The sequence below is a fragment of the Budorcas taxicolor genome, chromosome 11 (assembly GCF_023091745.1).
Source record: "Budorcas taxicolor isolate Tak-1 chromosome 11, Takin1.1, whole genome shotgun sequence".
Classification (NCBI taxonomy): domain Eukaryota; kingdom Metazoa; phylum Chordata; class Mammalia; order Artiodactyla; family Bovidae; genus Budorcas; species Budorcas taxicolor.
The window spans coordinates 84,498,132-84,520,738 of NC_068920.1; the positions used below are offsets into that span (position 1 = coordinate 84,498,132).

General features: G+C 43.7%; 1 protein-coding gene across 1 annotated transcript; it reads right to left on the reverse strand.

Moving 5' to 3' along the window:
- Positions 1-118: 118 nt before the first annotated feature.
- On the reverse strand, positions 119-14,034 carry LOC128056188 (cytochrome c oxidase subunit 7A-related protein, mitochondrial). The gene is made up of 3 exons (XM_052648879.1): positions 13,906-14,034; positions 2,268-2,399; positions 119-978 (listed from the first exon to the last, which is right to left on the reverse strand). The coding sequence occupies exons 1-3, from the start codon at positions 13,975-13,977 to the stop codon at positions 838-840; spliced, it is 345 nt and encodes a 114-aa protein (XP_052504839.1). The 5' UTR covers positions 13,978-14,034; the 3' UTR covers positions 119-837.
- Positions 14,035-22,607: the final 8,573 nt, after the last annotated feature.

The following is a 22,607-nucleotide window of genomic DNA, read 5'->3' on the forward strand; positions in this document are numbered from 1 at the left end:
ATCTGGTGTCTAATTAAAAAGAAAGAAATTAGACTCGGGTATAAGATGCCTCTGATGTTTTTCTGAAAGTACTTTGAAAACTTATTTAAAAGGACTTCAAACTTGAGATTTTTTCATTCGTGTATTTATTCCACAATTAAAATAAATCATAATTCAAAGTCATAACATTTTTAAAAGGTAAAGGAGAATCTGTGTCACAGCTGTATTAATGAAACAGACGCTGGTCTAAAGGGCAACACTAAACGGGTCTTCTCTGTTCCCATGGTGGAATAAATACGTAACAACTACACATGAAATTCCCCTGAAGCTCTGAGACGACGCAAATAATCCTTTGACACAAACTGCCCGACGAACGGAGGCAGGCTGCAAATAATTTCTATTAACACTGAACTGCAAGACAGAAAAATCCCCAAGGTGGCTAACATTTTCATGTCCCTGGCCTGAGCTTCTATCTTCCTTCCTCAGTCACATCCTAATCCAGAAAGGCTGCCCCACCCCATGTTCAATATGCCACCATAAGTCCCCAAGGACCTCAGCACAGATGGCCGCTAATGAGCCTGTGTGCGACCTCCATTCAGAAGCTCCAGGGAAATTAGGAGCCCAAATGCAGAGAGCAACATCATTTCTTTAAACAATAGTTTTAACTGCTGAATGAGCTCTGGCAGGCCATGTGCATTTTCGTAACAAACCAAAATATTGTCTTAATATCTTTCTGCTTTTCTTTAAGAATGTAAAGTGGGACATTCAAGTAAAAAACAAAAAAAATTACAGAAATAATGAAAAATGAAAATTCAAAGGATTTATGCCAACAAGCAAACCAGTCCTCTGCAGCCTAACTCATTTGTTTCTGGGCTGGGACGCCATGTAGAGGGCGATCAGGCAGTAGACGGTCCCCCCCAGTGTCAGCGCCATGGTGGTCCGGTAAAGCATTTGGTCAGGCAGGCCTCGTTTCAGGTGGATGGGCACACCGTCCGATTTCTAGAGAGAGAGAATTACCAAGGACATAGTTGATAAGCAAAAGATTCTCACAATTTAGGCTAGCATAGAACAAAGGCCTCTACTTCATAATTAACCCACCAACCCGCTCCAGTGGAAAAAGCCCAAATCTACTAGAATGTGAACTGAAACACTCGGTATATTTTCTTACAAATGCAGCTGAAGTCTGTAAGACAAAAATCATTCTCCAAAATGCAGTCTCAGAAATATGCATTCAGCAAATTCCAAATTTCTAAGGAATTTATCACATACTGCTTAATTACAAAAGGGGCACTGGTGACTTTTTTTTAAGGCAAAGGTAATCAGCAGCTAATTAAAGTCTTGTAAGCGTAAGAGATGCTTACATGTAATCTGACTTCTGATCATTAGTGGATGCAGTGTGAGCACACCAGGTCAATTAGTCGGTTCAAGGCCATTTTGTTTTCAACTGCCCTCCTTCTGTAAAACTGCTAAACCCCTATTCAACAACAAAACCCCATAAAATATTTAATCCACTGTTTTGCACAGTCGCAAAAATCCCTCCCCACCCCAACTCAAGACCCCAAATGCCCAAGTCTTACTTCTCAGATAAAAAAAAAGAATAAACTGAACAAAAGTTCTCAAGCTGGTCCTAAATCTGGATGTATTTTTGAGGAAGAGGAAGCTACCTTCCAGAGACAGAGTAACAGCTACTGCCACTCCCACAATGCCTGAAATACAGTCGAGTCACTGACCTCTCCATTATCTGTATGTAGATTAAGATTAATAATATTTTAAAATCCAATCCTGGCTTCTCTTGGCTAATCAGCAAACCCAAGAGAGACTTCTCCACTTCTACCAACAGTTTGGTGAATTTTAGTGTCAAGCAAGCAAAAAACAATAAAGAGAAAACACTGCCCAAAGTCACGGCAAGTGTCACCAAGCCAAAGGCATGCCGGGAATCCACAACGCTGCCATGCGTTACACATGCCGGGAATCCACAACGCTGCCATGCGTTACACATACTGTTGCTCCCTCCATCCGGTGGGTGACCAACAGCTACACATGCCGTTTAAAAATCTGTACACCCGTAAATACTGAGCAGGAAATTGCTCATCCTCCCTTCTTTTATCAGTTTCTTTCTACACGAAGCTCTACCAGTTAATGGCTCAAACTAAAATACAGAGAATTTCATTTAAGGAAAAACAGGCGAGTGAGTAACAAATTAGGCTAAGACTCAGTTTCAAAGGGTGTTTTAAGCTTAAACTATTCCTTTCACAGCCTTCACTGTTCTTAAGAGTGTCTTCTCTGACCTGGAAAAACTTCTGCAGCTCTGGAACTGTGTTTTTCCCAGCATAATCATATGCAATAGAACTGGAACTCAGTTTAGTTGGTGTGGCAAATATAATAGGCGGTGCTTCTGTGGAAACAACAGGTCTTAATCCCTGTAGGAAAAAAGGAAATTGGTCAAGTTTAAAGTGTATCTGGGCCTGTGAACAAACCTTTCCAGGAACAGGCTGTCTGGAGCAGGGCAGACAGTGATTCCACCACACAGAGAGAAGGAAAGTATCTCCATCTCCATGTCATATAGCATTTAAAGTCCTTAAACTTTGAACAGAACACTCTGGCCCGCTTTCCCAGAGCAAATACAGTCAAGAACTCTCTTGTCTGTGAAGGTGGAGGAGGGGGATGGTAGGGAACCAAACCACAATGAAGGCCCAATCTGGGCATCCAGATATACCCACCGTGTCTGTCTTCTCATCCAACCAGTAAAACAGCTACAATCTGTATGAACTTTGAGTTAAATTTCAAAAGAAACCTCGCTGTTCCTTTTCTCCTCTGAGTGAGTAGGTGTACCAATATCTCAATCCCTGAAGTGGACTTCAGAAACTTTGCAGACACATAGTAAAGAAATATCTCCATTTGCAAGAGCTTGTAATGGGAAGAGAGCTATCTTTCAGGACCAGGAAACAAAACAATTAGAGTAACTGAACTTTCTGGCATTAAATCCCTAAGTTACAAAACATATCTCGGGGCTTCCCTGGTGATCCAGTGGTTAAGAAACTGCCTTGCAACACAAGGGGCACGGGTTCGATCCCTGGCCTGGGACGATTTCACACGCCATGGAGCAACTAAGCCGGCGCACCACAACCGCTGAGCCTGCCCTAGGGCCCCAGAGACACAACTACTAAAGCCGTGTGCCTAGAGCCTGCGCTCCACGAGAGAAGCCGTCGCAATGAGCCCACTCGCTGCAACACTAGAGAAAGCCCACACAGCAAGAAAGGCCCAGCGTAGCCAAAAATAAATAAATAAATCTTTAAATACACACACACACATAGAGAGAGAGAAATAAAACAGGAAACCTCAGTGTTCTCATGTGTGACGTGTTGATGGCAAATGCAGAGTGGACCGCGTGAAGCAGTGCGCGCCTAAGGTGGCGTCTGGTACACAGCAGTAGTCAATAAACGTAAGCTGAATGAGACGCGAGGAGGCAACCGCTCCCCCAGCCGCATGAATGGATAAAGGGAGAACACAGTCTTACGGCTAAAAAGAACCTGAGAGGGGAAGAGAAATGAAGCACTGGTGCATGCTGCGATATGGATAAACCTCAAAAACATACACTGGGGAGAAGCAATCAGTCACAAAAGGTCACAAAGTTTATGATCCCATTCATACGAAAGTCCTGAATAGGGATATTTACAGAAAGTAAGTTAGTGATTACTTAGGGATGGGAAGGAGGGTGCTAAGGAAGAGGTGGGTGATGGCTGATACAGCTTTCTTTCTGGGGTGATTAAAGTGCTCTAAAATTAACATGGTAATGATTGCATGTTCTGTGTGAATACACTAAAACCATTTAATTGTACACTTTAAAATGAGTACATGTATGATATGTGGATTATATCTCAAGAAAACTGTTTTTTTTTAAAGGAAAGTGAAAGTGAAGTAGCTCAGTCGTGTCCGACTCTTTGAGACCCCATGGACACCAGGCTCCTCCGTCCATGGGATTTTCTAGGCAAGAGTACTGGAGTGGGTTGCCAGGAACCTAAGGGCAACTCTGGGTTTCTACCTGATACCAGTGGCAGATAAATGATTCTCCAAAATAACCTGCAGATGATATTAAGGAACTTAAGGGTCACATTAAGGAACTCCTTTTTTTAACCCTTTCATATTAAATTCTAACTCAGAAAAATAAAATCTTAAAGTTAGAAAGCAAAATTCAAGTTCAGCCCTTCCATTTCACAGATGAAAAAGGAAACCTTTTGCTCAAATTAACAGAGTTGTCAGACTTTTCTTAACCTCTTCAAATAAAAAAAAATTCTAGTTTATCTATAATTAACAAGAGACCTAGAGATCACAGTGTCACTTTCACCAGGCAAGCACCGGGATCAACAGAGCAACAGAAAGGTATTAAGGTAAACTTGGCTTCTCTTTCTTCTGACAGGATCCCATAAATGGGAACGATTCATGGCCTTTTTTCTGTCCTGTTTTCACTCATTTAACATATTTTACTGAGGACTTACTCTATAATGAAAATACATAATGAATAAGGCACAATCTCTGCCGTTACAGATATTAATGTTACGGAATAATAACAGCTAATATCTTCTAAGCTCCTGTTATGTGCCCAGCATCATGTTAAGAATTTCATACGCATAATTCCACTTAATCCCGACAGCAATCTCAGTAAGGTGTTACCTTTCCCTTTCGACAGAGGAGAAAACTGGGTCAGAAAGGGTGACTTGCCTGAGAACACATAACAAAGACACAGATCTAGGGTGGCCCGGTGACTCGGTGGTCAAGACCCTGCCTGCCAGTGCAGGAGGCACGGGTTTGATCCCTGATCTGGGAAGATCCCTCATGCCTCGGAGCAACTAGCCCGCGCCACAGCTACTGAAGCCCGTGCTCCAGACCCAGGAGCCGCAGCCGCTGAGGCCCACACCCCCTAGAGCCTGTGCTCCACAACGAGAGAAGCCCCCGCAGTGAGAAGCCGGCACAGCCACCTGGAGAGTAGCCCACCCACCGCAGCTAGAGAAACGCCCGAGCAACAGCGAAGAGCCAGCCCAGCCAGAACAAGCAAATTTAAAAAAGAGACCCAAGCGTGGCGCTGGCACTCAGGTACTACCTGCCCACGCTACCCCCCGTCAACCACTGCTCCAAAACGACACTTAGAGAAAACGGGCTTGCTGTTAGCCTACATCTGGACCACAACACACTCAGAGACTCAGGAGTCAGAGACAGGGACAGGGGCTCCAACTACTGAGATAGCAAGGCGACAGTAAAGATCTCTCTTGAAGCGAGCGATTAGACATTCCCTTACCATTCTGTGAACTCTTTGTGTTCTCTCCTAATGATCACTTCCCCTAGAATTGCAAAAATTTAAAAACACTTCATACCAAGCAACTTCCAAAATGGCTTGAAATTAAATTCACGTTTTGACAGGACTAATGTGAGAGCACTTTTAGATAGGATTACACCTAATTTCTTTGTGTCTGCTCACCAGTAAAGTTATTCAAAACTACAGCAAAGTTTTTGAACAAGATCATCTGAAAACAGGAATATCAACCACCTAAACAGTTTTAAATAATTCCGTATTTCCATTTATAACACTGTAAAAATTTAGAATAAGTAAAGTCGCTCAGTCGTGTCCAACTCTTTGAGACCCCATGGAGTGTAGCCTACCAGGCGTCTCCCTCCATGGGATTCTCCAGGCAAGAGTACTGGAGTGGGTTGCCATTTTCTTCTCCAGGGGATCTTCCCGACCCAGGGATCGAACCAGGGTCTCCCGTATTCCAGGCAGACACTTTAACCTCTGATCCACCAGGGAAGCTTAGAATACTAAAAGTTTAGAATATTAAATATTTAAATCACCTATAATCCCACTATCTTATCTGATCAATTACTGTGAACTGTATATTCTCCTCCAATCTGTTTTTCATAAGCATAACCTTATGCTTTTAATCTTTACAGTCACAGTGCAAAACCCCACATTCTGCTTTTCTCACTTGTAATAAGTGTCTTTTCAGGTTCTTACACAATCTTTACAACTAAATTTACTCTTCACATCAACCCCATAAATTAAGTATTATCAGCCCAAATAACAGATGATTAAAAGCTCAGAAATGCTGTAGTTAGATGAGGTTCAAATCCACATATTTATTAAACCATACTATCAATAATAAGCTGTCTTGGCCCCAAAGGTAAAAAGAATGGATATGGTGGTAAGTACTTCACCCTCAGTTCAGTTCAGTTCAGTTCAGTCGCTCAGTCGTGTCCGACTCTTTGTGACCCCATGAATCGCAGCACGCCAGGCTTCCCTGTCCATCACCAACTCCCGGAGTTCACTCAGACTCACATCCATCGAGTCCATGATGCCATCCAGCCATCTCATCCTGGGTCGTCCCCTTCTCCTCCTGTCCCTAATCTCTCCCAGCATCAGAGTCTTTTCCAATGAGTCAACCCCTCACATGAAGTGTCCAAAGTACTGGAGCTTCAGCTTCAGCATCATTCCTTCCAAAGAAATCCCAGGGCTGATCTCCTTCAGAATGGACTGGTTGGATCTCCTTGCAGTCCAAGGGACCCTCAAGAGTCTTCTCCAACACCACAGTTCAAACGCATCAATTCTTCAGTGCTCAGGCTTCTTCACAGTCCAACTCTCACATCCATACATGACCACAGGAAAAACCATAGCCTTGACTAGACGGACCTCAGTCGGCAAAGTAATGTCTCTGCTTTTGAATATACTATCTAGGTTGGTCATAACTTTTCTTCCAAGGAGTAAGCGTCTTTTAATTTCATGGCTGCAGTCACCATCTGCAGTGATTTTGGAGCCCAAAAAAATAAAGTCTGACACTGTTTCTACTGTTTCCACATCTATTTCCCATGAAGCGATGGGACCAGATGCCATGATCTTCGTTTTCTGGACGTTGAGCTTTAAGCCAACTTTTTCACTCTCCTCTTTCACTTTCATCAAGAGGCTCTTTAGTTCCTCTTCACTTTCTGCCATAAGGGTGGTGTCATCTGCATATCTAAGGTTATTGATATTTCTCCCGGCAATCTTGATTCCAGCTTGTTTCTTCCAGTCCAGCGTTTCTCATGATGTACTCTGCATAGAAGTTAAATAAACAGGGTGACAATATACAGCCTTGACGTACTCCTTTTCCTATTTGGAACCAGTCTGTTGTTCCATGTCCAGTTCTAACTGTTGCTTCCTGAACTGTGTACAGATTTCTCAAGAGGCAGGTCTGGTATTCCCATCTCTTTCAGAATTTTCCACAGTTTATTGTCATCCACACAGTCCTAGGCTTTGGCATAGTCAATAAAGCAGAAATAGATGTTTTTCTGGAACTCTCTTGCTTTTTCCATGATCCAGCAAATGTTGGCAATTTGATCTCTGGTTCCTCTGCCTTTTCAAAAACCAGCTTGAACATCAGGGAGTTCACGGTTCACGTATTGCTGAAGTCTGGCTTGGAGAATTTTGAGCATTACTTTACTAGCATGTGAGATGAGTGCAATTGTGCTGTAGGTTGAGCATTCTTTGGCATTGCCTTTCTTTGGAATTGGAATGAAAACTGACCTTTTCCAGTCCTGTGGCCACTGCTGAGTTTTCCAAACTTGCTGGCATATTGAGGGCAGCACTTTCACAGCATCACCTTTCAGGATTTGAAATAGCTCAACTGGAATGCCATCACCTCCACTAGCTTTGTTCGTAGTGATGCTTTCCAAGGCCCACTTGACTTCACATTCCAAGATGTCTGGCTCTAGATTAGTGATCACACCATCATGATTATCTGGGTCGTGAAGATCTTTTTTGTACAGTTCCTCTGTGTATTCTTGCCACCTCTTCTTAATATCTTCTGCGTCTGTTAGGTCTGGACCATTTCTGTCCTTTATCGAGCCCATCTTTGCATGAAATGTTCCCTTGGTATCTCTAATTTTCTTGAAGAGATCTCTAGTCTTTCCCAATCTGTTGTTTTCCTCTATTTCTTTGCACTGATCGCTGAAGAAGGCTTTCTTATCTCTTCTTGCTATTCTTTGGAACTCTGCATTCAGATGCTTTTATCTTTCCTTTTCTCCTTTGCTTTTCGCCTCTCTTCTTGTCACAGCTATTTGTAAGGCCTCCCCAGACAGCCATTTTGCTTTTTTTGCATTTCTTTTCCATGGGGATGGTCTTGATCCCTGTCTCCTGTACAATGTCACGAACCTCATTCCATAGTTCATCAGGCACTCTATCTATCAAGATCTAGACCCTTAAATCTATTACTCACTTCCACTGTATAATCATAAGGGATTTGATTGAGGTCATACCTGAATGGCCTAGCGGTTTTCCCTACTTTCTTCAATTTGAGTCTGAATTTGGTAATAAGGAGTTCATGATCTGAGCCACAGTCAGCTCCCGGTCTTGTTTTTGTTGACTGTATAGCGCTTCTCCATCTTCGGCTACCCATCATTAAACCCCCCAACAACTGAAGGGCAGTCATGTGTCCAGTGTTTCAAGGCAGCTAGGTAAGACTAGCACTAGGGTTCTCAAGAGCAGACCAGGAAGCTGCATTTACAGGAAGGGATCTAGAGCAAATCCCTTCACCTATGTCTCTTCCAGAGCTATGGCTGCCCCAGCCTATAATTATGAGCCTCAAATATGCCCCTCCTCATCTCAATAAATGACAATGCCATCCTTCCAGGTACATGGGCCAAAAACCTTGAAATTGTTCATACCATTCACTCACACGTTTGAAAATACTTTTGGTTCTGCACTCAAATTATATTTAGAATCTGACCACTTGTCACCTATCTTCACCAATCCACATCCTGGTCCAAACTCCTAGATCTTTACAACAGCCTCCTAAGTGCTCACCCTGCTTCCATTCCATCTTTCCTGCCTTGCAGTCTACTCTTAACACGGCAATCAGTAATTGTGTTAAAACAGAGGCTGTCACTACCTAACTCAAACCCTCCCAAAGGCCTCCAATCCCCCTGAGCAAAGCTCAATGTACTTCAAAGGACGTTCAGAACCCCACGAGACGCACCCCTCACCAGCCCCCACTTTACAGCATCCTCGTTCTCCTCCCCAGAATTCTGGAAGAGCCCTTTACGCCTCCCAAGCCCCAGGCATGTTCCCTCTGCCTAGAATGCCCTCTCCAGGTGTTTACATGGCACGCACCCTCAGCTCATGTCACCTTCTCAGTGAGACCTCCCCTCACCACCGTTTTTAAACACTGCATGTCCCGCTCCATACACTACTAGCCATCTCTCCCCTTCCCTGCCTTATTTTTCTCCATAGCACTATGACCATCTAACATACTCTCTCCCTCCCTACCACAATGGAAGCCCCACGAGGGCAGGATTTAGGCATAGTCTGTTCACTTTTCTTACTTCCCAAGACTTAGAAAAGCAACTGGCACAGAGCACATTTAGTAAATATTTGCTGAGTGTACTAATAAACTGAGGAAGCCTACCGTTTCAATGCTGTGTAGACTTGCAGGTTTCAGAACCAAAGTCATGAAAACCAGCACTTGATGGTAGAGCCTCCCACACATCCCGAGCAACAAGCAAACAACTGAAAGCTGTTCTTAAAATAAGCGGACTGGAGACCAAGCAGAAATCGCAGTGTCAAGTCTCTGAGCTACTTCCGCAACCACTGCCTCTAAGGCTGATGAAGAGCCACTCACCTGTTACCCACGTTCCAGAGCTGAGTTCTTCCTAGTGTACTTTAGCTGCTCCAAAGTTTTGCTTTTAAAAGTATGACTTTTTTCACCTCAAAACTGGCTGGCCCGAAGTTTTCCCTTTCTTTTATCTTTTAGGTTTGAGGAGGAGGAAGAGGGTGGAGAAATAAGAGAAGTATTCCAAAAATGTTTTAGTTTTTAAATGACAGAAACTTAGGAGTGCTTTCATTCTGATTTAGGACCACAAACAAGTTGCAACCCGCAGTGATCGAGTCCTTCATTCCTAACTGCCAGCTAGGTATCACCACCAATATTTCCTGGGTACTTCACACTCAAGAGCGTTCAAAATCCACCCAGCTGTTTCTCACAGAAACATCCCTGTTTCTGTGGAAAGCACCGCCATTCTTCCATTACCCAGTCATCCTGAAGTCCTCCTTCCTCATTTCCGAAATCTCCTTCAGCAGGTGCTAAGTACTCACCCTCCAGACCTCTGATTCTCCCTCTCCTCTTACTGAGAAGACCCCGAACTCAAGGCGTCCCTGGCACTGGCCTCTCCCAGTCAGAGTATCTTTTCAAACACAGTTCCGATGATGATACACACACCGTCATCATCAACCTGTCATGAAACTAAAGGGAAGACGCATGCCCTTGTTTCAACCTCTGGACAAGACTGGACCACAACTTTCCGCATCCAGTTGCTTTGTAAATTCCTATTTATGTCTCACAAAAGTCCTTCCATCATGTTCTACCTCCATCCAGCACAGCCAAAGTGACCTACCCAATGATTCCCTTGCAGCCCCAGTCTTCCCCTTCATTCTCGCAATTCCCTTAACCTAGAATATCCTACCATCTTAACAAGAAGAACTGCTGGATCATATGGTAAAACTATGCTTCACTGCTTTAGAAAATAGCAAACTGTATTCCAAAGAGGCTGTAAGATTGTACATCCCCACCACAGTGTCGTAGGGTTCCAGTTTCTTCACATGCTCACATTCTGCTGTCTTTTGTCTTTTAAAGCAGGTATGAAGAGGTATCTCCTTGTGGTTTTGATTTTTATTTCCCTAATGACTTATGATGTTGAAAGCATATCTTTCCAAACGCTTCTTGGCCTCTATTTTTGACACAGGACACAGAGAAGTAGGGAAAATGCTTTTCACTCAACCACTGGAAAATACCCTCCCAATCACTTGCCATCAGGTTGACTTATGAATCTACCTGTACTTTTGTTAGAGAACTAGCTTTTCCATTATTAGGTTACTCAATGCATATTAGAGTATTCACTTTACATAATACTGAAAATTACAAACATCAACATTTTACATTTACAAAATTTCACACCTTAAGTGTTTCCAAGAAAGAAAAAACTGAACTACTAATAACCAAAGTCAAAATACTTGGTTTGGGGATATCAGTAACAATCACTCTGAAGTCTACAATTCATATAAAACCTGGACAATATTGTTTCTTTCAACATAACTTAAATCCTTAAGTAACTAAGAAGTTCAAATTCTCAAGAGAAACACCAATTCAAGTAATGCTAGAACTCTGAAGTCCTTATCTGTACCAAATGCATCTTGGGGTAATATCTGCTCAAAGTGCTAATTTAATTTCAGGATTGTCAGTTTTTGTTTAAAATTTCACTTTTTCTTACTAAGTAAGAGAGTCCTGCAGACAGCAAGGAAATCAAACCTGTCAATCCTAAAGGAAACCAACCCTGAATATTCTTCTCCTGAGAGCAGGAGAAGAGGGCGAGAGGATGAGATGGTTGGATGGCATAACTCAAGGGACATGGGTTTAAGCAAACTCTGAGAGACAGTAAAGGACAGAGAAGCCTGGTGTGCTGCAGTTCATGAGGTCGCAAAGAGTCAGACACGACTTAGCGGCTAAAAAACAACAACAAAAATCTAAATTATGCTAAAACTCTATTAAAAGAAATTCTACAACCAATGGAAAAGATCAACTGTGATATTTCATATAATGAAATTCTGTACTGCAATAAAAGGAATACACATAACATGAATGAACCTCAAAAATACTGATAAGAGGCTTATACAAAACAGTACTGTGTGGTTCCATTTATATGAAATTCAAAAACAGGCAAAACTATCTATATCTAGTGATATAAAAAAGAATAGGAAGATGGACAAGGACCGACAGGGCAAGAACAAAAAGGAACTTTCTAGGAGTGATATAATGTTACATAGTTTGTAAGTGTGGGTTACACAGTGTGTTTGTCAAAACTCAAATTGTAACATTTTAAGATCCATGTGCTGAAAAATACACATCTCTATAGTAGAAGAGTATTTGCTTTACAGCAGAAGCCAATATGAATAGAAATGGTTATTTCTTATAATCTGCAAAGCTAGTCACTGTTGTCAATTCCTTCTAATCCTCAATTGTTTTTTTGATAAATTTTCCTCCTCCACTCTCCTTTCTCTTGAGAGTCCCTTGGACTGCAAGGAGATCCAACCAGTCCATTCTAAAGGAGATCAGTCCTGGGTGTTCTTTGGAAGGACTGATGCTAAAGCTGAAACTCCAATACTTTGGCCACCTCATGCGAAGAGTTGACTCATTGGAAAAGACTCTGATGCTGGGAGGGATTGGGGGCAGGAGGAAAAGGGGACGACAGAGGATGAGATGGCTGGATGGCATCACTGACTCGATGGACGTTGAGTCTGAGTGAACTCCGGGAGTTGGTGATGGACAGGGAGGCCTGGTGTGCTGCGATTCATGGGGTCGCAAAGAGTCGGACACGACTGAGCGACTGAACTGAACTGAACTCTCCTTTCATGTTTCTGCAATCTGATCAAAACTCCATCGTTCTTTCCCAATGTGGTCCCTGGATGATCTTCTCCCACCACAGCTTCTACTACCACCTATGGGCTGAAGACACCTAGATCTATTAAACTTCATAATCATAAACCCAGCTGCAACCAGACAAGACATATTACCATGAGCTCAATCTGGACCCTTACTCCCCAACCCCACACCCCAAAGAAACTTGCCCTTTTTCTTGCCCTCCTTATCCTGTGGTGGTTTAGTCGCTAATTGGTGTCCGACTCTTGCACTGCACGGACTGCAGGCCGCCTGGCTCCTCTGTCTATGGAATTTTCCAGGCAAGAATACTGGAGCGGGTTGCCATTTCGTTCTCTAGGGGATCTTCCTGACCCAGGGATCCAACCAGGGCCTCCTACACTGCAGACAGATTCTTTAGGTCTGAGCCACCAGGGAAGCCCCATTAACAGCATATCTATTCTTACACTGAAATCATTCTTAAACATCTCCCCCTTGAGCAGTTGCAGTGTTTCACAGAATGAGGAGGAGGTTAACAATGGAGCATTCTTTACATCCCACCTGGGGCCCTTACTATTCTATCCAGTTCTCCAACTGCATATCTCATCAACCCTTTCCTACCTACTCTGAGGATGAGGAATGAAAAGGTCAGACCTAGTTTCCAGAGAACAGCTTATCCAGTAACAGCAACCTGCCAACGAGTGCTAGTCACCTGACACACACTTCATTTAATCTGTATTACAGCTGCTCTAGAGAAAACCGAGCTCACAATAATGAAAGCAGCTAAACCAAGATCTGAGCCTAAATTAAGACTCTGGGACTCTAAAAGCCCTTCACCTCTACACTACAAGCTGGAGACTGATCCTTCAATTCGCTCAGGCAAAATCTGAGCGATCTCGCAATACTTTCCAAACCATTCAAAAGCAACCCTCAACCACTTTATAGCTGGGGAAATGTCAGCTCTTTGCACGTTAACTAGGAAGACTCACCCAAACATTTGAATTAACTTATTAAGTCTCCTAATTCTGATCACACAGCCCCTCCTGTCCTTATGGCTTCCGTTGTTGCCGTCACCCCAGCTCCCAAATCTGGTGAATGGATGAAACTGTTTTAGGCTGCAGCAGGAGAGTGACAATGGAGCATGAGGCGCCTGAAAGGCTGGTTCTCCTCTCAAAGGGCAGGGCCAAACTTCGGACTCTGGCGGGTCCCATTCTGGCCCCACGAGCCACTCCCACGACCCATAAGGAACGACCTCGGGAGTCACCTTGACTCCTAGAGTGCCAGGCACAGCTTCCACACCAGACACCAGCTAGCCAGGGGAGCAGCTACAGAATTAGGAGCTCCATGGCTGCAGCAAGTGGGTGAGAAGAGATGAGGGGCCAAGAAAACCGGAGCGCGGGCAGAAGCCTCGCCTGGCTCGGGTGCCGAGACTGCCAGGCGCACCATGAGACCCGGGCCGCTACTTCTCCTGTCCGAACCCGCGCAGCACTACCCTTACCTGAGGGCTATAGGCGTCGGAAGCCCATGCTCCAGCCAACTTCTGCGTGAAGCCACTGAACTTATAATACATGACGCCCCGTGTGGACTTCCCGCAGCCACTGCCCGCGCGACTGCCCCAGAGAAGGACCCCGCCTTCCCGGGTGTGGGCCCAAGTCTCAGCCTAAGGACCCTGCGTCAAAAGGCGGGCTGCCCGAGAACCGCCTAACTTAAAACATGCCCTCTTAAGCCACGTAAGGGAACAAAAAGCCGTGTTCTCAGGGCCAAAAAGGCAAAACCCAGCTCTACGGCGGAAAGCCGCTGTTGCACGCTGTGCAGAAAATATGAGCGTCCTTCTTTCCCTCACGTTTAAACAGATTCGGGCAGTGCCAGGACACCCTAAGAACTGCGCAAGCGCCCCGCAGATCTAGCCGGAGGCTGAGGGACTTGTCAGAGTTGAGGGGGCGGGCTCGGGGCGGGGAGTGGGCGGGGCCTAGGGCTGCAGGGGCGGGGCTGGAAGAGTACCCTCCTTCCCTCCCCGAGAGCCCCTGCTTCCGGGCAGCCTCCTGGTAGTTTTTTGAAAGCTTTTCCGCCTTTACCAATCTTAACTCCTCCTCTACCTAGGTCGCCTTGTGAAGCGTCCGGCTCTCACCCGGTTGGCCCGTAGCTAGGCTTCTCTGGCAATCTAGGAGCAGTGTGGAACAAATAAAAATTGGAAACACCTACTGCAAGCTGTTGGGGTTTCACCCCAATAATATCAATGTATAAAGATAGTCTCCTGAGCTTTATGTAGAGGAAATACATCTACATTTCCTATGAACTTAAGGCGCAAGGACATAAATTTTGCACAGTTCTGAGAACTGATTTTTAGTCTTGCCTAAGCTTTATGGGAACTGATTATTCATCCTTTCCGTGGGCTCTGCCCTTGGAGATAAATGAGGTGGGGAGTGGAGGGGAGGTGGCCCAAATATTTGAAAACTCTGGAGCTTGAGCCTGAAAGAACAGGACTACCCCTTTCAGTTCTGGTAGTATCCACTTCAGTCTTAAAATGTCTCTGGAATCTCCACTGCATGCAATGTACTGTATAAAAGGAGTATACAATTCATAGTTTCCGGCCTCCTGGAATAAAACAAAGCCTGTCTTTGCTTTATCATCTAACCAGAGGTTTTCACAAGTGTGTTATAAGTGCATTTATATGGCGTTCATGAAAGCATGTGGCAAACTGATGGGTAATACTAACCTGTATATAGCATTTTCCATAAATAAACTCATTTAATCTTTACAACAATCCTGAGATATAGGTGCTATTATTGTTAGGGGAAGCACGCTGACTGAAGCCGCCCACCCTGGCCTGGCACCATAGTAACCATTTGCATGAGTTGTTTTAGGACAGGAAGTCCTGGTAAGGAACACGGAACTAATAAGCCACCACCAACTGGAAGAGTTCAGGAAAGGTCAAAAGGAGACACTGCGTGTCCGGCCACCTGCCAGAATCCTTCTCTCTGGCATCCATCTTGGCTGAACAAGGTGTGCACCACCAGGAAGGATTCTGAGTCAGAATGACTGGCTAAAGACAACCCAGAAACTAGACTGCGAGCCACGTGGCAGAGCTGTTCTCCTGGGTTCCCTTACCCTACTGCTCTCTACCAGGGTGCCATTTCCCAATAAAATCTCTTGCTTTGTCAGCACATGTGTCTCCTCGGACAATTCATTTCCAAGTGTTAGACAAGAGTCCAATTTCGGGCCCTGAAAGGGGTCCCCCTTCCTGCAACATTATCATCTCCATCTTACTAGACAGGAAAAGGAAGCCCGGAAAAGTAACTTGCCCGGGTCAGCTATTAGTGGGTGGCAGAGTCAATCATCTGGCTCAAGAATCTGTACTCAGGCACCGTGTGTGCTCAGTTGCTCAGTCGTGTCCAGCTCTTTGCAACCTCGTGGACTGTAGCCCACCAGGCCCCTCTGCCCATGGGATTTCCTAGGCAAGAATGCCGGAGCAGGTTGCCATTTCCCTCTCCAGGGGATCTTCCCGATCCAGGAATCGAACCTGCATCTTCTGCATTGTCAGGCAGATTCTTTACCACTGAGACACCTGGGCAGCCACTCTTAAGCACTACATAACAGATAACGTAGGGGGCATTCCTGGTGGCTCAGTAGTAAAGAACCTGCCTGCAATTCAGGAGATGCAGGAGACTCAGGTTCGATCCATGGATTAGGAAGATTCCCTGGACAACGGCATGGCAACCCACTCCAGTATTCTTGCCTTTCAAAGAATCCCATGGACAAAGGGGCCTGACAGGCTCACAGTCCATGGGGTCACAAAGAGTTAGATGCAGCTGAACACACACACACACAATAAATAAGTAGATAGAACTCCACTCTGAGAAGAGGCAGACGCAGGGTGAATACTCCAGAGCTAGGATGTACACTAGCATCCCAGCTTTGGCAGGTGTAAGCCCAAGAGCCCCAAGTGTTCAGCATAGAATATTCATGTGATCAACCAGTCCAAAGTCAACTACTTTTATGAAGCAGCATTGTGATATAACAGAAAGAACATGTGATTTGGTTTTGAGTCACAGTTTCTTTAAGGCTGAGTGATTGCAACTAGTTATTTACATTTTCTGAGCCTCTCTTTCTCTTCTATAGAGTAAGAATCATCATCATTAGAATATCTTCCCTCACTAGTGTTCTGAGAATCAACAGTTACACACGTTACGTTGCTGATCTTACTTTTGAGTTACTTTTCCATGGTTCTTGGCTACATATAAGAATTCTGCACCACCAGGATTTCATCAGGAAGCCCAGCGGCATCTCCCTATCCAAATTTCCCCAAAATATAAGGATTGGTACAGAATAGACTAAGTCAGACAGCTTCAGATATACTGGACCGCACCTAAAAGGAGTTCTTGGCTTAATTCTTACTTATGATTTTACTAATACTGCTAGCTAGGTTACTTGTATTTTACCTGTTTTACAAAACTGATGTTTCTTACATTATCAAATGTATGACTGAGCCTCTGATAAAGTGATAGTATATAAAAAATTAAAATTAAAAAAAGAATCTCAGTTAATTTTTCTTATTTAAGTTAATTTATTAAATGCTGGAGTACTCATACAGCAAAAGGAGAATGCGCTTGTTAGCTAATACTGGGTGGAAAGAAAGGTCTTTCATAGTGTTTAGACTGAGAAGAGAAATTTAATGATTTGGGACAGCTCCCTAGCTCTAACCTAACTGTCTTTTAGACATATTTTGGAAGAAAAAGGTAGAGAACATCCCCCAGCTCTTAGCAGCACTAAGGTGTACCAGCTTCTTGAAGTATAAAGGTGCCTGTCAACACTGATTATTTTCTTAAAGTTCCTGCCATCTGATTTTAGATTCTGCAAGACATAAATTAAGACTCCTGAAAATGTTACAACAGCCGGGCTGTTCAGTGGGAGATAAAATGTCAGTAGCAGAGTGTGGGTTGGGATGTCACATGGAGTGGCTGATCATAGGAAGATTTTGTCTCATTTCCCAAATAAAACGCAGCACACTCTGACAGCAGTAAAGCACCCTATTCTCATTCTTATTTGCATAATCCCACCCAACATCAAAGCATGATCTTTCTTTAGATCATGATCCCTTCAGGTCGTTTCCTGGATCCTATTCTGAAGGGAAGTGACCACAGTTCCTAGTCCAGAGAAGCTTGTTAATTGTCAAATGATTTGAGTGAGTGCAAATGCCGGTCTGGCTCCCAGTGAGTCAGAATGCTGCTGCCTCTCCATTTGTGAGGGCTGCGTGCTAATGGCCTCTGGCAGGTCGCTCTGTCAAAGCCCTCAGGAATGCACGGAAGACCAATATAAATTTTAAATTGGTTGTGCTGAATGTTAGATAGGAATGCATCCTTGTGAAATAGTTCTTAATTTTTTTAATTCTCCAATTTTCTCAGAATTTTTTTCTTTCTTTCTGTTTTTTTTCCCCCCTTCAGTTTTTGGCTGCATTCCAAGACATGTGGAATCTTAGTTCCCTGACCAGGGATCAAACCCATGCCCCCTCCATTGGGAAGCAGAGTCTTTAACCGCTGGACTGCCAGGGAAGTCCCCAGTTTTTTCAGAACTGACCTGTAAAAATTTGACACTGAGTGGGTCTGCCAGAGTTAAAGTATGTAAGCCCTGTAGTTGTTGAGGTCACTGTGGACCCCACTTGCTGATTCTTTCACTCCTTCCTTGTCTTTAGAAGGGTTCATATATCACCTGGCTCTGGTGTCACCAGTTGGGAGCAGAAATATGACTGACGAGCATCTGTTCCAGGATGATTTGTCATGGAGAGGGTCTCTCTCAAATAAGGACCTGCAGAAGGTCCTGCTTTCCCCCACTTTACTGTTTCTTTGCTGCCAAACCTGCAAACGGTAGAACCTTTCTAACCTGGGGAAGCACATTTGTGGACATAGATTTTGCCCTTTCTAAGGAAGTTTCCCTGGTGGAAAATAGACTATAATAGTCTACCCTCTCTTTGGCAAAAAAGAAGGTAGAGGGAAAACATTTTCCTAGCATTTAAAACCACTAGTGATATCCCCAAGGAAAACATCCCCAGTAAAATACTGGAAAACAAAATGGAAAGCTACACGTACTTTATGATTTTCAGAACAATAACACCATTCGTGCAATTATTCAGTAATTTTCATGTGGCAGAATTAGAAATCTCAGCTGTCATCTCTTAGTCTTTTTGTCAAGTAAAGCCCTATCTGGTATGGCAATTTTATGTTTGTCTTTGAAACGTGAAATCTAGATTATATCAATATGGTTGAAAAACAATTAAACCTTCGTTAAATCATGGTATTTTCATAGCAAAGGAGCTGAAGGTCTGAATGGTGCATTTCTTACCAAAAGTGGGGAGCAGCAGCTGGGATTACAGTTGCTGAGACAGCTTTATTGCAGTTTGGGATGAGCATACTAACATCAGCTCCTGCTCTGACCTTCTCCTTGTTGAATGTCAATATGGTGTGTGAAGCTGCCTCACTTTTGCCTGCATGATTTTCCTTATGTGCAAGTCAAAAGCACATCCACAGAGATTATGGATTTAACTCAATTTTGACACATCACATTTCATTTCGCTGGTGAAGAAAGGCTGAGGTATGAGTCATAATTTATTTTAAATCATCTTAAATACACTTAATTATGCATAGAAAAAAGTTGAGATCCAGAACAAGATTCATGCAAATTTACATGAACATCATCTATAAGAATATAGAATATGTAATGTTGTCTTATACATAAAATGAAAAGGTTAGCAATGGTCGGAGGGTGGTCCCTAATGACTGGAGATTCTCACTGTCTACCTGAAATGTGTCTACAGTATTGGAATATTTTACAGTGGGCATGTATGATTCCTTTAAGTCCATACATACACTGATAAAGAATACAAAATTACCAAACGGTGTAAAAACTAGAATTTTTAAATGTTTCCATGTACTTCTACCCTAAGCTACCAATTCATTTAGAATATTCTTTAATCATCCCTTATGTAGATGTGAGGAACCTATCGAGCGACAGTCCCCAAAAGCATTAAGCCACAAGAACCGTCACTCAAGGGCCATTCTAATCGAGTTAATACTATAGTGCTTCTTCTCCACAAAGCTTTTGGGGAAAAGAATGAATGAGTGAATAAACAAACAAAAGTTAACACTACAGTAGTTCTTCACACAGCTGCTGGAGAAAAGAAGGAAAGGGAAGAAGGAAGAGAGGAGGAAGGAAGGAAGAGGGACATCATCTCCACACACTGCCTTGAGAAACGAGCAACCATGCCAGACTGTTAACATGTAAGTGCCCTGATTACATGCAAGCTGGTGACCAAGCGGAAAAGGAGATTAGGAACCATACACCTTGGTCTCAAGAAGGTGAATGTTGATGGGTTATTTTCTTTTGAAATAGTGGAAATTTTTGTCTTCAGAAAAATCTGACTTTATCCAGTATCAAAACATGGGATGCTCCATAGCCACTGAAACCAATATATCCAGTTCCCAGCCCTGCACTAGATTTGCAACCTCAGGCTAATTCCTTAACCTCTCCTGGCCAGAGAACAAAAATTTCAAGTTAACAGGGTGTATACAAGGATTCCCAGGTGGCTCAGTGGTAAAGAATCCACCTGCCAGGCACGAGACACAGGTTCGAGCCCTGGGTCAGGAAGATCCCCTGGAGAAAGAAATGGCAACCCACTCCAGTATTCTTGCCTGGGAAATACCATGGACAGAGGAGCCTGGCAGGCTACAGTCCATAGGGTCACAAAAAGTTGGACATAACTGAGCAACTAAACCAACCAACAATGCAAGGATTAAATAAGATGGTATGTGATGAATGAGAAGCTCATGCATGGCAATGAAGAGCAGCCCCCGCTCAACTAGAGAAAGCCCACACACAGCAGTGAAGACCCCACACAACCAATGATAAATAAACAGATTTTTTAAAAAGATGATATGTGCTTAAAAAGTTAAAAGAAACTTTGTAAATATATGAAAGCCTATATAGGAAATAATATTGAGTAAAAATACTAAAAGTGGACCTGTAATCACCAATCAATACAAGCCAAAATATCAATTTTGCATGATATAAAGCATTAGAATTTTAAGTGTACTGGATTTGGTGTTTAGAAAAGTTACTTGGTTATAATAAAAACTAAGCTAAAAATCTTTCCAAGTTTTTAGCCGCCACTCCCTTCTCTCTTTTGTTTTCCCCTCTTCCTTTCTCCTTTCCCCAAGAATAGCACAGGCCATGGGAAATCAGACTAGAGCTGTCTGGTGGAACCCAGTATGAAAACAGCCCCCCAAGACATGGGATTTATCTTTAAAGTTTGAAAGCCAAAAAGAGGAGTCAGGTGTCCCATGAAAATATAGCCAACTTTTCAGCATCTGCATTAAAATAAAATGCCAAATCCATACTTTTACTTGCCTCCCCTTCCACCTCAGATTCTCACTAGTGGAGATGTGTATGAAACCCAAAATCGTGACCCTGACTTCAGATCACCTTCTGAGGAGGGTGACAAGTACATGGGCTGTAATACCACTCTTAGTCGTTCCATCGTGTCTGACTCTTAGTGGCCCCACGGACTGTACCCTAACAGGCTCCTCTTTCCATGGGATTCTCCAGGCAAGAACACTGGAGTGGGTTGCCATGCCTTCCTCCAGGGGATCTTCCAAACCCAGGGACTGAACCTAGGTCTCGTACATTGGCAGGCAGATTCTTTACCACCTGAGCTACCAGGGAAGCCCACACAGGTTTAAATCTCGGCTCTTTCTCCAGACAAGCTCAGTTACCTTGGGAAGGTGACTTCCTCACTCTGAGTCTCAGAGGTGAAATGAAGGTTCTAAATCACGGGAGTATCAGTGTGTTATTAAATAGCAAAAATACCAACCTGTGTTCACTGCTACCTGGGCACAGCATGCCAGGTGATTCTAGGACTCCAGAATGACTTGGGGAGGAGGGCCAGGAAGGTCAGCCTGGGTCTTCTTCCAAGAAATGGACAGGCCTCTGACTGTCACCATGCTGGTCTGGGAAGCAAGGCCACAGGTGGGAAAAGTAGGAGAAAGTTATAAATCTGAGGAAAATGTCTAATGAAAAACCAGTGCTCAGAGGCTCAGTCGGGTCCAATTCTTTGCTACCCCATGTCCTGCAGCCCACCAGGCTCCTCTCTGTCCATGGAATTTTCCCAGCAGGAGTACTGGAGTGGGTTGCCATTTCCTTCTCCAAGGGATCTTCCCAACCCAGGGAATCAAAGCTGTGTCTCCTGCGTCGGCAGGCGGATTCTTTACCACTGAGCCAACTGGGAGGCCCTAAAAAAGCCAATTTCCCCCTTAAAAGAAGAGGAGCCTGAAACAGCATAACATTCTGCAAACTCCAGCTGAGAAACTCAGAAAACCTGAGTCAAGAGGTCCAGGGCCCTGAGCCTGGGACTCCCAGCCACACCCCTGCCTTCCGACCCAGTAGAGGAATTTCCCAAAGCACCAATCCAAAAACCCAAAGGTTTCCAGCTGAAGTCGGCTTTCTAACAGCGGGGTGAACCAGAAGACATGACGGTTGGCATACAATTGTGTGATCTTCACGTCTCATCCAATCCCACCTTCAAGGCTATCTTGTCCTTTCTTGATACCTATTCCTGGGCCCAACAGCCCACGGATGCAAACTAACCGCATCGACTTTCATTTAAATTATAATAAAGGGAAAAACTGAATCAAGGTGTTTGTGTTTTCTCCCAAAGCAGAAGCAAGTGCTCTGCAAACAGACACAGCCTTGTTTCAGGCACGGATGTCAGAAATGTGAAGCCTGTAAATCTGCCCAGGCAGTTCTGTTCTTGAATTATTAAGAACGACCGAGTGGGTGGAATGAGAACATGAAATTGCTGTGTGCACTCGTGTTTTGTTTATGGAGCAATCATCTCTAGACGTGTTTTCTTTTTTTATGGAGAATCTTTTCTATGTTTGATTTTGAATTGCCCACCTTCCTCCCGGTCCCCAGCTCTCCCACACTCACTAAAAAGAAACGTTGAGAGTATTACGAAAATCTCCGCAAATTTAAAGAATAGGTTCCATTCAATGTCTCTCTCAACCAATTCCATTTACTCAGTCAAAATAAGTGATTTAGCATTATGAATAACACAGATAACAACTGAATTTGAATATTGCATGTTATTTCCCAAGCTCATAACAACTGTCCCAAATCATAAAAATCACTTTTCATTTCTCCATCATTGTGCAA